A 15,143-nucleotide genomic window follows, 5' to 3' on the forward strand; every position below is an offset into this window, starting at 1 on the left:
TTACCATTTCTATTTCTCGTGACCCATTCTCAACGACTCCCTTCTAATGCACCTAACACTGTACTGTCTTAATAAGATATTGTTGCACTATATCAAAATATTGGTGAAATATTGATATAAAAGCTTTTTTTCTTGCACTGATCGACTTACTGATTCAGTTTTACTGCACTTTTATCAATGCATGATTCAGTTTTTAATGTCTTTCTTTTCTTAATTCTTAAAAGTGATTCTCTATCTCTATCTCTCTATATATGCGGTGTTTTTTTTTTTTCTTTTCTAAGAATGGAAAAATATTTGTGTATGTGTTTTCTTATTCTCCAGCACATCCCTTATACAGAGTGGTCTCTCAGAAAATTATAGTAATTGCGCACATATGCTCAGGAAAACATCTGGTAACTACTCATCACCATTATTGGAGAAAGAGGAGAAAGATTTATTTCAAATTTATTCGTTGTTTATCAAAAGTAACCTTTCACTAACTTTCAATTGCAATTATGCCTGACAATAATCACATTGGGCCACCTTTTATTCAAAATCATTTTGTTAGTTACATGAGCTACTAGCAAATATTAAAATAGTCTAATAACCTCTAACAGTGTGTACCGTAAAAAAAAAACCCTCTAAAAATGTGTTTATTACGGTCATATAAATTTATTCTTGAGAATATAACATTTTTATGTTCTTTTGATCTTGACCACATGTATTATGTTTAAGCTTAGGATAACATTCTCATTTTGATATAAGTTATAAAAAATTATTATCAGACATGATATATTCTCATGAATCTATGTGACATCAAAATTTACTAATGTGACAACTTGAAAATTCAACATTGTAAGTATCTGTAGCATATGTTGAGATCATATTAAGTCATTATCTTTAGTTAAATTGAAATGATTGGATCATAGCAATCACAATTTGTCCAATCTACATGATTTCTTAATTGTATATGGTATCACAAATCAACTCAACTTAAACAACAACAAATTGATAGCTTTTGTCTTTAATGTTTTTCGCATAACACATTTTTAATCACACCAAAACATTGCAAGTAATCCTATAATATGAATAACATGAAACAAAGCAAAAACATGTTTAATTGAATTCACAAATGTCATACTAGGATTGATCTTGAGATTTTCTGGGTCCTGGACCAACCAAAAAAGAAAAATTATCCTTGTAACTAATGAATTTTTCCTTGTATTTTTTTTGTTTACATAATTATGTTAATGCTAATATAAATGGAAGGATATTATATTTCATACTGATCTTTGCTTTTATGTTTAACATTATAACTAAATTGTAAAAAAAAAATCCAAAATTATTGATATAATTTTGTTTGATGATTGAGTACATCACTATTAGTTGACTAATTACTAATATGTAATTGTTTCCCTAAAAAAAGTTTATTGAAATTTTTATTTTTTATAATAAATTCTTTATATAATTGTAAAATTATATTAAAAAAAATATTTTAATACTTACTTAAATTAAATAAAAAAAAAATTAGTATCCCTTTAAAAATAGAACCCTGGGCGGTCTCTTATCTTCGTTGTGCTCAGATCCACCACTGTATCATACGATACAAGTAATGTAATCTTACATGCATGGATATCAATCAAGTTGTAAAATTAACCAGTCTCTTACATTCATAACGTTTGTCCCTACACGGGCAATAAATGTCTTGAGAAATGTACTATCATCAACTATATACCAGTGTGCTAAATTATCACTTTACAATTTTGACCTTCTTTAATCAACAAATATTTTAAATCTATGTATCAATATTTTGCACCCTTCAAGTACTTATAATTATTAGAGAATGCAAAGTTATGAAAGTGAATTCACTGTGACATAGCTATGTAGTCGATGATCTTAAGCCCTATGAAAATAAAATATAAAATAAAACAAAATGTCCAACCAAATAAAGTGTAAAATGAACAAAATATAAGAAATAAATTAGTCAATAAAAGAAAAAAAATCACGACAGCTAAACAACTGAAAGCATCGGGTCAAATTATAAAATTAGGGAGAAAAAAATAACAACACTAGTTATATATCCTTACGTTTTTTTTTTTTTTTTCTCAAAGCCAGTGCGCACCCCTCAAATAGCCTTGGTCTGCCGCCGAGGACAACAAAAAGAACTACATGGACTAAAATAATAATAATAATAATAATAAAAGTATTTAATAAGGATTAATAATAATAAGCCATGTTATAAAAATATATTCTTAAACTTTATTTTTGAATTGTTACATTTTTCTCTATATTATATTGTTGACAAAAATAATCCCACTTATAGTTTTAAGTAATATAGTTTTAAGTAATCCTTATTGATGGACTCTTAAATGACATTAAAATGGAAAGAAAATATAGTTTTAGATTTTTAGTTATAAGCAATTGTTGTTTATAGAAATAACCAAAAGGCTTAATTTTAAGCCATCCAATATGAAAAGTAGACTTTCTCTATAAAATAATTTAAGCAATGAGTGCCGGAGACGCTATTAATTGTATATTGTTACAAAATTTATAACAGAATAAAAGAGAAACAAAAATAAAAACAAATCACAATTACTAGTAGTACTATTTAAAATCCACCAATCTTAGCTCAATACTCAGTGTGTGGCCCGACAAGGAGGCCAAAGCTATGAGCAGTGCAAACGTCAAAGAGGCGACCAACAAACATAATCAATCAGTAAGATTCAAGTTCAACAATGTTTTAATATGAACAATTTTTTGTTCCATTTTCGTTAATGATTTTTTATTAGTCGATCATACATTTATGGATAAAAACGAATTCCTGCGACCATTTGCATGTGGTGAGTATGCACCTGAGGCTGCGCCATCCCCATTTGTCAAAAGAAAGCTTACTTTTCTCTTTTTTTGTCACTGTCTCGTTCCCTTTTGAAAGCGAATGTGGTGTGTTGGTTTTCTTTATGGTTTAAACGAACCAACAGATTTTGGTCGCAACCTTGAGAAGAAAAGTTGACACACCCCTAGTGCAATAATGGCATGAGATTTTATTTTTTATCGTGTGGTTCTTGAAAATGTGTTTCATGTAAATACTTTATTTATTAAAAATTAAAAATTATTAGAATATATTCAAAGTGTAAAATTTATTTACACTTTTATTGGACCATAAATTGTAATGCATGGTAAGATTGTTAAATGGCTTATAAGTTTATATATAATAAATAATTGTTACGTATAGTTTTAAAATTCCTATCAAGCAATTATAAACACAACAGAAAAAGAAAACCTCTTAATAATAGTGCAACTTTATTAACCATAGTAAGTTTTTTTTTTCTTTCTTAGCAAAGTGGATACTAATTAAAATGAGTGTGCCACTGTGGCATTAAGGGACACCAGCTTTAAATGCGAGTTGGTTGAAGGTAGTTTCATTCCATGTTCTCTCTTGTCTTACACAGTATTTATGAAATAGAAGGGATAAAGTTCGTTATCTTCATCCTCTTGTAGACATTACTATATTGTTGTATTTATTTATATATATAACTCTTCCTTAAACCAAATCTGTGACAGAACAAACGTAACTGGAATTTCTGAAATACCCACATGGAGTTTGTACCAAATCAATGCCCTTGGATGGGTTCCTTCGGGAATTTCGTTGAGAGGGTCAAAAGGGTGGGTGCCCTCTTCGTCTCTGCCATCATTGGGAACATCTTCTCCGCGATCTTGACCTTCTGCTTTGCATTAGGTACAACACCATTCTCTTTTCGCCAAATTTTCGATCTACTATGAAGAATTTGGTTTTGCCATTGTGATTGTCAATGTCGTGCTATGTACGAGGTTGTCTTTGAGGATGTTGGCAATTATAATTTTTACAGACACATTTTTTTTTTGTTTAATTTTGTTCTGTTTTATGGGGAGCAGAAAAATGTGAGAACTTAGATGTTGGTTTGTGTTGGATTGTTCTGCAATTGGCATATGTTCTTTACATGTCTTGTCTTGTGTCCATTTCCTGAATCACCTGAAGTTTGTGTACATTTTACACGTCTTTGTCTTGTGTAAATTTTCAATATCATCTGAAATCAATGGTTTTTTTTCTTTTTATAATTTTTGTTTTGAAATTCCAAACTGAGACAATATTTGAGGCTAATAAGGTTTAATGGATTGTTTGTTATATTTGCAGTTGGCACTTTGTTGGGGGCTATGACTGGAGCCTTGATAGGCCAAGAGACAGAGAGTGGTTTCATTCGAGGGGCCGCTATAGGTGCCATATCAGGAGCTGTTTTTTCCATTGAAGTGTTTGAATCTTCCCTTGTTCTTTGGAAATCTGACGAATCTGGAATTGGGTGTGTCTTATACTTGGTGAGTTAGTCACTTGGTTTTCATTTTCAAGACCTTGTCAAATATGGGATATAGAAATTGCTGAGTTCTTGAGAGTTATAAGATTAGGCTTGGAGGTTTGAAAAAGAGAAAGGAGAGAGAGAAGTCGTGACTTTAAATTTCTTCCAATAATAAACTAATAATTAATATTTTCCCATAAAAAAACAATTATTGAGTTCTTTGCATAGTCCCGTGAGATTTTATTGTCATTTTCACTAGCAAGTTGTGTAGTCTAATCATTTTAAGTTATGTAATGCAGATTGATGTTATTTCTAGCCTATTGAATGGGAGACTAGTGCGTGAAAGGATAGGTCCAGCCATGTTGAGTGCTGTCCAAAGTCAGGTATTTTTTGTATTTATTTTGTAAATGAAATTAGGTTATGCACTTGGATCATCTTGCTTATGATGCCTTTGCCACTTCATTTCTCAGATGGGTGCGGTTGAAATAAGCTTTGATGAGGTACAAAACCTCTTTGACATTGGTGGCGCCAAAGGTTTATCGAGAGATTCAGTTGAAAAGATCCCAAAGATCACAATTACAAGTGACAACAATGTTCATGCTTCTGGGGAGAAAGATTCATGTTCAGTTTGCCTCCAGGTTTTTTATGATGATACAATTTTTCTTTTTCTCTTTTTACCAGTAAATGTTATTTTTTTGTTAGAATATTAATTCTTTTAGGAGAGAAAATCGACAAATGACTTTTTCTCTTCTTTTTTTTTTTCACCATCTAACTTATTTTATATCTCTCGTATAATTTTTCTTGTTAACACGCGTGTATACCTTCTTGAAGTGTTGATAATGTTAAGCATGGACAGATACAGAGGGGGCAGGTGGAGGGCACTGGCCTTTAAGTTGGCCAATATAAAATTAGTTGTATTTATTGTTATTATAATAATGGTTAAAGTTATCGAGCATATGATTTAACTAGTTGCTTATGTTATTGCTATTGATTATACTCCATACTTTATTTGTAATTGTTTAAATACCTAAATATTTATCCATACAGAGGGAGTAATGTTTAAGTCTATAGAATTAGAACTAGTGTAAAATTAATTATATTTGTTGTTAACGGTTAAAGTTATTATTATTTAAAATAAAAATTAGTTTTAATTTTATGTATAAAATATTAAAATTAGTAAATATTTTTCTAAAATTATTTTTTATTAGAAATTAGGTATTTAAACAATTACAAATAAAGAAGAAGAAAAATCAGCCCCCTTAATAGAAAAAAAAACTTAGGTATTTGATTTTATTTTATTTCTGGTGGTGATAAAGAAAAGTTGCTAAGCTTGTTTATTTTATTGTGAATTTTTGCATTTGCAGGACTTTCAGCTTGGGGAGACTGGTAGAAGTTTGCCTCATTGTCATCACATTTTTCACCTACCTTGCATTGATAAGTGGCTGATCAAGCATGGTTCTTGCCCATTATGCAGAAGGGATCTGTAATTTTGTATCTGCAAAGTATACAAACCGTAAAAATAGCTAGGTTAACTCTTTCATTTTTTATATATAAGGGAATCTACTTTTAGGAATGTACACTATGGATAAATGTAGTCGGAACTAGGAACCAACCATCCCATGTCATTCATGAGTGGCATAATTGTAATAAGTTACTAGAAAGAAAGTTTTGACATAAATCAGCTGCTATTTCTTGTATATGGACTATTTTTTTGGCCTTGGAGTAAAGAACATGAAACAGTAGACTAGGGAGCACAAATCTTTCGTTTATTCGTGGGAAAGGGTAGAGGGGACGAGGGTATAGTAGTTTGTGGTTAGATTAGCAGTGAGAGAAAAAATTCAACAATTTTTTTAGATATATTATTTTAATAATTGATGGTGTCTATATAATCAATTATTGTTATTTCAATTATAAAAAAAAAAGAAATTATATATTTTTAAAGGGACGACCAGCCGATAAAAGCATATGCCATTTTTTTTTACATTTATATCACTTAATTTTTTTAAAATACAAAATTAATCAATCGACCATTGAATATATAGTTTGATAATATGTTTTTGATGATGTATGGTAAATTTCATAATGATTGGACATTTGTTTGTAGGTTGTTTAGTGGTAATAAATATTTATCCATATTTTAAATAACATATTATATATATATATATATATATATATATATATATATATATATATATATATATATATATAAATGAAGTTTATTGATAAAGTAATAATTATTTTTGGATTTGTATGAAATTTTACTTGATTTACGAAAACTTTCAATTTAATTGTTGGATTGGTTAAATTTAAATACTATATAGTATAAAATTATTAAGTAGTGTAAGTACAAAAGTTTGACATCTGATGTCAATTAAGAGAAAATTAATTTTAAGAATTTATATTATTTAGATTGTAAAAAAAATAATTGCAAAATTATACCTTATTATTTTCTGTTTATTAAAAAAATCATAAACCGTGGATATTATTAAATAAATTCAGTATGTCAAAAATGAATATGAAATGATTTTTAATAGTTGTTTTTGTATTTAAATATTTAATTATCAAGAAAAATGAGAAAATAAAAATAATTCAATAGATTTTGATGATTAATTACTTAGTTTTTTTTTTGTAGAACATCAATTTTTCAAAAAAATTATGATGAAAATATTGTTTTTCATAGAATTAGTTCTTTATATGATTTAAGTATTTGACTAAATATAACATTTAAAAAAATCTCCATAAAATGCTGCTTACACTCCTAAAATAATCTTATCCAGAACCTACTGTTAATTTTAACCATGAGATAATTTAGACAAAGATAATTCACTCATTTTCTTTGTAACCTTAGGATAGAAATTGTATAGTAATGGCCAAATAAGAAATATTAAAGAGAATGGTGCAATTAGTTTGCACCTTGACCTTAGGATGGCAACTGTCTAATTCTAAATATAATAAATAAATCCTTTTTTTAATTTTTTTATAAGATTTTGTTTCGATCAAGCTTATAGTTTGACTTGTATAATGGGTTATCTTGCACTAAAACAACATCTTTAAAACTACAATTGTCGAAGTCAATGTTTAGGTGCAGAATGTTTAAGATATAATTTATCATATAAGTATTTAAATACATTATTATTCTGGTAAAATTCTTACTAATGTGAGTATCAAAGTGCCTTTTATAAGTACACATTCTTTTTTGTATGGTGTCTCCTTCTTTTTCTTTAACGGATTTTTTTTCTTTTCATGGTCTCTTATATAGTTGCAGTGAAATACCAATTGACCTCAGAAGATCTCAGGTTTCGACATATTGAAACACATAAGAGTCAACACTATTCAAGAATTCAATGCCAAATCACTAGTCTGTATATCTTAGACAAATCAACAATTCACCTTAGAAGACACATCATCCATATGATCATATCCATTTCATATAGATCAACTTTATTATATTGGGATGGAGAAGCCATACTCCAGGCCTATTTACTGTACTAAAGCTGTGTGAGATACCTCTCACAATTTCTGTAACACTTGTAGCACCTCTAGTGCAATTAATATATTATTCATATTGCTGAAAAAAAAGATCAACTTTATTATATGAAAAATCTATTTATATCTCTATCTCTATAAATATTTATATAAAAGATAAACATAGAAAAATCCACACAATAAAGTCATATAAAAAATTAATATGAGAACATTCATCTTGATCGTGAGATCGCGTGCTTGCTACTTATTTTCTTAGTCATACAATTATATTTCCCTTTAAACTAAAAAATTATCTTCATAATAAGATTTGACGAGTCATGTAACAAAAAAGTAGACAAATAATCGTTTTCGCATTGATGCAAATTTTCCCTATTTAAACAACGCAAACAACTCTCTTTTTTTAGTATTGAAAAATTTAAGATGAGGGAGGCTAAGGGTCTTTAGTCTAAATAAATAAGAATATATATCAGAACTTAAAAAATTATATACGTTTCTTTTTTTAAAAAAAAAGTTAAGTAAAACCAAAATTGCCAAAGAGAAAGTTTTATCTTAATATTCTGATAATTAAAAGATAAAATAACTAAAGCTTTTATTTTAGACATACCAATAAAAATATATTTACTATTAGAATTTATAAAAGAATTTTTAGGTCTTACTAGTAAGCATGCTCAGTGCAAATGACTAATTGGTTGAAATTGACAAACAACTCATCTACCAATTTATTGCGAGACACTGTAATAACAAAAGTAGGTATAATAATCATTAATCCAATCGACATCATCTTAAATGCACCATATAAAGCGTCCTTCATCAGTATCAAAAAGGAAAGGAAGAAAGACCCATCTCATTAATGTGAAGTTGGTCATGGTCAAGAACACCGTTAGCATTAGAAAAAGATAAAGAAAAGGCCAAATAAATATCAATCATTTCATAGGTATGGTCCATTATTATTAAAACGTACAACTCGGATAAGTCCAGGGGTTCACGAGTCTGAGCTAACCCAGGGATGTTGTCTAGTTCGGATTGGATGCTTGCCTAAAACATTGGCCACACATTGATTCTTTTTGGGGAACCATAAAAAGCATAGTGATCTTCAATTTAAGAGGGGTAATTTTTTTACATTATTTTATTTTCATAAATCTCTTACATATTTTAATATAGCTTCACTGTCCATTCAAAAGAAGATAATAATAGCAATTTGTTGTCCTATTCGTGATTATTAAATAATAATGTAAGGATCGAAGAAGAGACAAGTTAAATATATATATATATATATATATATATATATATATATATATATATATATATATATATATATATATATATATATATAATATATGGAGTAGCACATAGGGGTCTGTCTCATTTGAAAATCCATTTTTTTTCTAAGAATAATTTCTAAAAATATCTTCAAATGGAGAATTGCTTAATTTACAATTTTGTGATGATCTTATAAAGCTATATTATATTTTTTTTCTACAATTTAAGTAACTCTCTCCTCTAACTATACAATTTTAAAGAGACAAATCACTCCACGTTTTTATTAAAATTGTTAACTTTGAGACAATTTCTACCCACCCATGCATGGGCCTTCCAGGCTTCGATTTTTTTTCGTAAATATACAGATTTTTTTTATTTTTTTTTTATCAAAACATACATCTCTCCCGTTATTTAAAAAACATATATTTTTACTCTTCACAATGTAATTTGGGATTGAGGAACCCAATTTCATTATGTTTTTCAAATACTTTTTGGAAATTATTTGAGAATTCGTGTCTCCTCAACCTGAATTCTCAAACGTGACGTGGAGTCTGTGATGTTGGTGAAGAAACAATGGCTGAGTTGCTGCGACGATGGTTCAGCTTCACGTGAAGATGAGACTCCCCCGCGTGGAAACGTTACTTGTTGAGATTCAAAACCTTAGTCTCTTCGTTGTCAATAGCAGTGTCCTACCTTCCCGGGACTCCATACTTGACATAACCACTGTTGTTCAGGTATCTATAATTAAATTGCACATAGTCTAAAAATAAAATTATATTAAAATGTATAGATAAGAAGTAATCTTCATCTTTTAAATTAATTTTTGAAATTGAGTTAAATTTATCGTATTATTCATTCTAACATGGGCGTGCAGGACATTATTTTGGTAAATAATCGAGAAAATTATGTTTTGATAAATATCTTTTTTCTGTATGTTTACGAAAAAAAAAATCTTCCACTCTACTCAATAGTCAACATTTCTCACTCTCTACTAAATTTCAAACCAAACCCTCCCAAAGATTCCTAATTTTTTAGTGCAAGTAAACCAAGCAACTACACTAGAGACCATTCAAGTATATGTGCTAATTACTACATTCATTTCAATCTATTCTTCATTTTATAATCTCTACTCGTTCTGCTTGTGCATGCTATCTTTGGTGTACATTGATAAGGCCTTCAATTTGCCATGCTTCTACCTTTTCTGTTGTTTCAAATTTTGGCCTCTATCTTCTGTTGCTCTGTTATATTTAGTACAAGTCGGGCCCCATTTTCCCCAATGCAACGGTTGTTCATAAGTGCAATTGTTTCAATAGTTGTTGGTATGCAGGTCACTTGCCTTCATGGAGTAAACCCTAAAAATTATAAATGTCCACTTACTTTGTTTAATTTATTATTTTATTTTTGCTTCTATAATTTTCTTTTTTAATTGGAGATATCAAAGTGAATTTCAACTAATTAGTCAATTTGATTCATAAACTAAAAAGGTTGAAAAAATGTTGACTCACTTTTTTAAAGGTTGATTTGGCTCAAGTAACTTGTTAGTTGAGTTGAGCCAAGTAGCCAACTTGTATTAATTTTTTTTAAAAAAATTATTTTTTATTCTTCTGTTTGGTTTTAAATTTCTTTGACAATTTAATTTTCATTGTATATTTTTTTTTTTTATTATTTGAGCTTATTGTGTTTATGCTTTTCTACTTTTCTATATTATTCTTTTTTTATAACTTTTATTTTTTTAAGTTAGATAAGTCAACTCGCAAGTCAACCCACTTTAACCTATCAACATATGATGGGTTGAGTTGAATTGTATTTTTATTTTTTACTCACGAAAAAAGTGACCCAAACCAAGTTCACTTTTTAGTGACTCATAGTGATTTGGAATGACAACAGGGTAAGATAGGCACCGATAGTAGTTACTCACCCCGCTGGATAAACTTCCTTCTTGTGCCCATCCCATACTTGGAAAAGTACCCATTAAATGAATTCCTGTGAACTTTTAATATATGGAAATATCCATGGATATTTATTAAAAATAAAAAAAAATATTTAAAAATATAATTTTATTATAGTTTTTATTTATTCTAACATTTTATTCAAAAAATAGTTTAAGAGGTTAAACATAAAATTATTCAAATATTTTACACAGTTATACTAATCAAGATTATTTAATTTAAAAATTAATCCAAAATTAAAATTCTTCAATCGCTCTAGTCTAAACAAAAATTATTAAGGTATAATAGTTGAATCTCACACGTCCAAACAAAATTATTTAAACAAGGACATTTAAGTAATTATGTTATAACAGGTATTTAATGAATGTGGGGTAGGTACCTTGATATTTGATGTTCTATATAAATATGACCATATATATTATAGATACAATCAGATAGGAGTTAATTAAGAGTTTGTGAGTAGATAATTACTAGCTGGTTACTCCTTTACTCTATATAAGTCATCAGGAGCTTGTTAGCATCATGTTGTTTATGTTAAGTGGTTAAGCCTTAAGTTTTGATCTGATTTTTGCATAATGATTAAGTTTTTTCCTATTTGGATCTCATGATTTCAAATTCTTCCCTGTACGGTGGTTAAGTGTTTTGATATTATTTTTTGCTCTGGTCTTGAGTATATATAGCTTTTGCTTCTGATGGCTAAGTTTTGATAAATTTTTGCCTCGATTATGTGATCAAGCTTTGCTCATGTGGTTCTTCTTAATTATATTTCATATTAATTTCCTTTGATTTGATATGCATTTGTATTGTTATTCCATGTTGAAAGTGTTGTGAACACCTACTAACCTCCTAACCTGTGGGGATTATTAGAGATGTAATTAACTACGCATAAGTGAAGAGTTTGTTAGTAAATAATTACTAATTAGTTACTTCTTACTCTGTATAAGTCATATAGTGTAAGTGCCTTCCTCATTTTTAATACAATTCCATTTTAGTTTTATATATTTAATTTCTATTCTTCTTTTAAGCTCTGCCATGTTTTCTAATCTATATTCTATAACAACTATAATGATGTTACTCGCTATTCGTCTCCACATTTTTTGACTATTTTACCCCTAACTAACATAATACATCACTCCACACTAATTGCATCTTAATTATCTTCTATATATATTTAATCTGCTCTGTCATCCCTCTTTTATTTTCCTAAAAATATAGGCAGGCGTGAAATTCCTCTTTTCCTCTAGTATTCATCAAATTAGAATTAGAATAACTATCTTGAATAAAAATATTTGAGTCTTTCTTTAATCATGATGTTTTTAGGAGTTTTTTTTTTCTTTCAACGAGAGTATTTTAGGAAACTTTCTTAACTTATTATTTTTTAGTTTCATGATGATGCATTGATAGTATTAAATAATTGGTATAACTTTTAATATTTTATAAAAATTAATAAATTTATCATAAATGATAACTTATGATTAGATGATAATGTATAATTTTTTTCTTATCTTTTTTAATTTATAATTTTCAATGTATTTAATTAAAATTGAATTTTTATATTTTATAAAAAGTATCCAGAGTTAAAAATAACATCATATCATATAATACAATATAAATTATTTATCATAAATTTAAAATGTTTATGATAAATAATTTTTAAAAAAATAAAAATATGTGACCGGCCAGTAGCCTATAAAAGTACCAATGTACCAAAAGATCAAAAACCCCCTATAAAAATGTCGGAGTTTAAAGATGAGATAATTTTCTATTCACAAACAAACCCAGAACAAAAAAGTTCAAAAAGGAAAGTTGATAAGGCATAAAGATAAATCAGAGGTTTAAGTATGAAAGTTTGAAAATTAAACCACCCGTAAATAAGTTTAAAAAGAACAAACGAAACAGTGTATCAAGTATCAACCTTACACGAATAAGCAAAAGAGAAGAAAGGAGAGTTTCATCTCCAAAGAATAATGGGAACAACGTCACTTTGTGGCCGAGTGAATTCAATGGCGATAGCGCCATCCATATACCCTCTTTCACTATCCCAAACAATGCTACCATTGATGATCTTTTCAGGTTCATGATCCCTTGCTATGCCAAATAGAAGAACCCTACCAACCATTGCTCCAACAAGTGACCGTACCGACAATGCTTTCTACAATGCCACCACTCAGGCTCCTGCTATTCCGAGTTACAGAACTTGTCGGTGCACAACGGTTGTTCGTCGGCACCGGGTCGGCGCAAGAAAAGAGAATTATGGACTGAGGAAGAACACAGGTGTTATCAAGAAGACTTTTGATATCTAATGTTTGTCCTTAAACCCTAAACGTGTTTGACCTTTTTTTTTTTTGTTAGTTTATGATCTCTTTAAAAAGGGAAGCAAGACCAAACATTTTTTTCTTAAAAAATTAAGTAACTTATCTCTATAGAATAAAAATTGAAAAAAAAAACATTTTCACATAAATTAGTTAGGGGCCTTTTGTTTTCAGCTTACACAGAAATAATTCAGGTAGTATTCTCTTCGAATTTTATCACAACTTAAAATGTCTTTATTATTATTCAGTTTTCACTCACTTCCCAATATATTTGAGTGCATCACCGATTTATGTATTTTGGTTCTTATTTAGGATGTGAAGAAGAAGAAAGATGTGTTTCCTCGTCTCGTTCAGTGAAAAAATGCGTCTTCCATTTTAAATTATTATTTACTTTTACTCGGCTAGGTTTTTACTATATATTGTACACACAAACACTTGATTTGCATGTTTGGTTCCTAATAAACACTCAGGAAAAGGTTGAAAATTCCTAATTGAAAAAACACTTATTAACTATTATTATTATTATTATTCAAAAAACGCTTTGAATTTTGTATAGAATTCAGATTAATGTTTTATGTTTTTTTAGGGGAGGTTTATGTTAAAAATATCACGTTGCATTTGCCATTCTTCAATAGGTTTTTTCTCTTTGGCCTTCGTAAATATGGCAAGGGACATTGGACAGACATTTCAAGATATGTTCGAACAAGAACTCCAAATCAAGTTGCTATGCTTAAAAAAATTTCCTTCGCCACATTGTCCCACAAGAAAAATTTTCCTATAGCTTATTAATATGTTTTTAAATGCATTTATTATTAATTTTTTTTAATTTGTTGAAGTAGTGTATTTTTATTAAATAGATATAGTTATTAATTATTTTAAAATAATATTTTTTATTATTTTAAAGATATTAGTCTTAATTATGTGATATTATTAAAGATTTGAATTGATTAAATTTATCATATCATAAATTGAGCACTTTGGTTTAGTATAATTTAAAAAAATGAAGGTAGTATAATTAAAACTGTATATAATTATTAGGCTTAAATATATTTTTTACATATAATATGTCCTTTTTACAGTTTATTATCAAAAGAATTTTTTTTTTATTTTACTAACATTTTGAAACTTTTGTTTTTCATATATGCAAACTAACAAAATATTATATCATTAATTAAATATAATGTGACAAACTAGCAAAGTCAGTGTATCATTTACCAAACTTCAAAGGTATATAATAAAAAAAGATTAAAAATAATTTAAAATTTAATTAAGATTTAGATGACTATGATAAATGAATGAATTATAAATGAAGGAAATATTTGATGGCCATAAAAAATAATAATAAACAAATTCAATATTTGAATTAATTTATAATTATTTTCAAGATAAGATTTTAAACAATACAAGATTACTATATAAAAAAGTAATAATTTTAAATTTCGAAAGAATATATCTCGATGCATACTTTGGTGTTCCATGACGTGCCCTCGCCATCCCATGTGAATACTTTGGTGTTCCTTGACTGTGCAGGGGAGAGGGTTGCACGATTTATTTTAACATCTTTTATTGTAAGTGTGGCGTGAACTCCCACATGAACTAGAAATGAAAAAAAAAATTAAGTATTATATAAGTAAAGAAAAAATTCATCCTAACCTTAAACCTTAACATATTAGGTTAAAGTATGATATTAAATTCCTTTATCTAATTATTCATGGATAAATCTCCCTATATTTACTATTTCAGCTGCCATCACTGTTCTGCTCCACATGATGAAATTTACGCACACCCAATTGTTTTGACTCTCTCATTTTTTCCTGTTTTGACATTTC

The 15,143-nt window shown here is 28.3% G+C and overlaps 1 protein-coding gene across 1 annotated transcript; it reads left to right on the forward strand.

Annotated features, from left to right (window-relative positions):
- The first annotated feature begins 3,443 nt into the window (after positions 1-3,443).
- LOC114381206 (NEP1-interacting protein 2-like) lies at positions 3,444-6,006 on the forward strand. The gene is made up of 5 exons (XM_028340407.1): positions 3,444-3,715; positions 4,151-4,329; positions 4,607-4,690; positions 4,778-4,945; positions 5,672-6,006. Exons 1-5 carry the CDS (start codon positions 3,574-3,576, stop codon positions 5,792-5,794), a joined length of 696 nt encoding a protein of 231 aa, XP_028196208.1. The 5' UTR covers positions 3,444-3,573; the 3' UTR covers positions 5,795-6,006.
- The last annotated feature ends 9,137 nt before the right edge of the window (positions 6,007-15,143 follow it).

Source organism: Glycine soja, chromosome 2, assembly GCF_004193775.1.
Source record: "Glycine soja cultivar W05 chromosome 2, ASM419377v2, whole genome shotgun sequence".
Lineage (NCBI taxonomy): Eukaryota > Viridiplantae > Streptophyta > Magnoliopsida > Fabales > Fabaceae > Glycine > Glycine soja.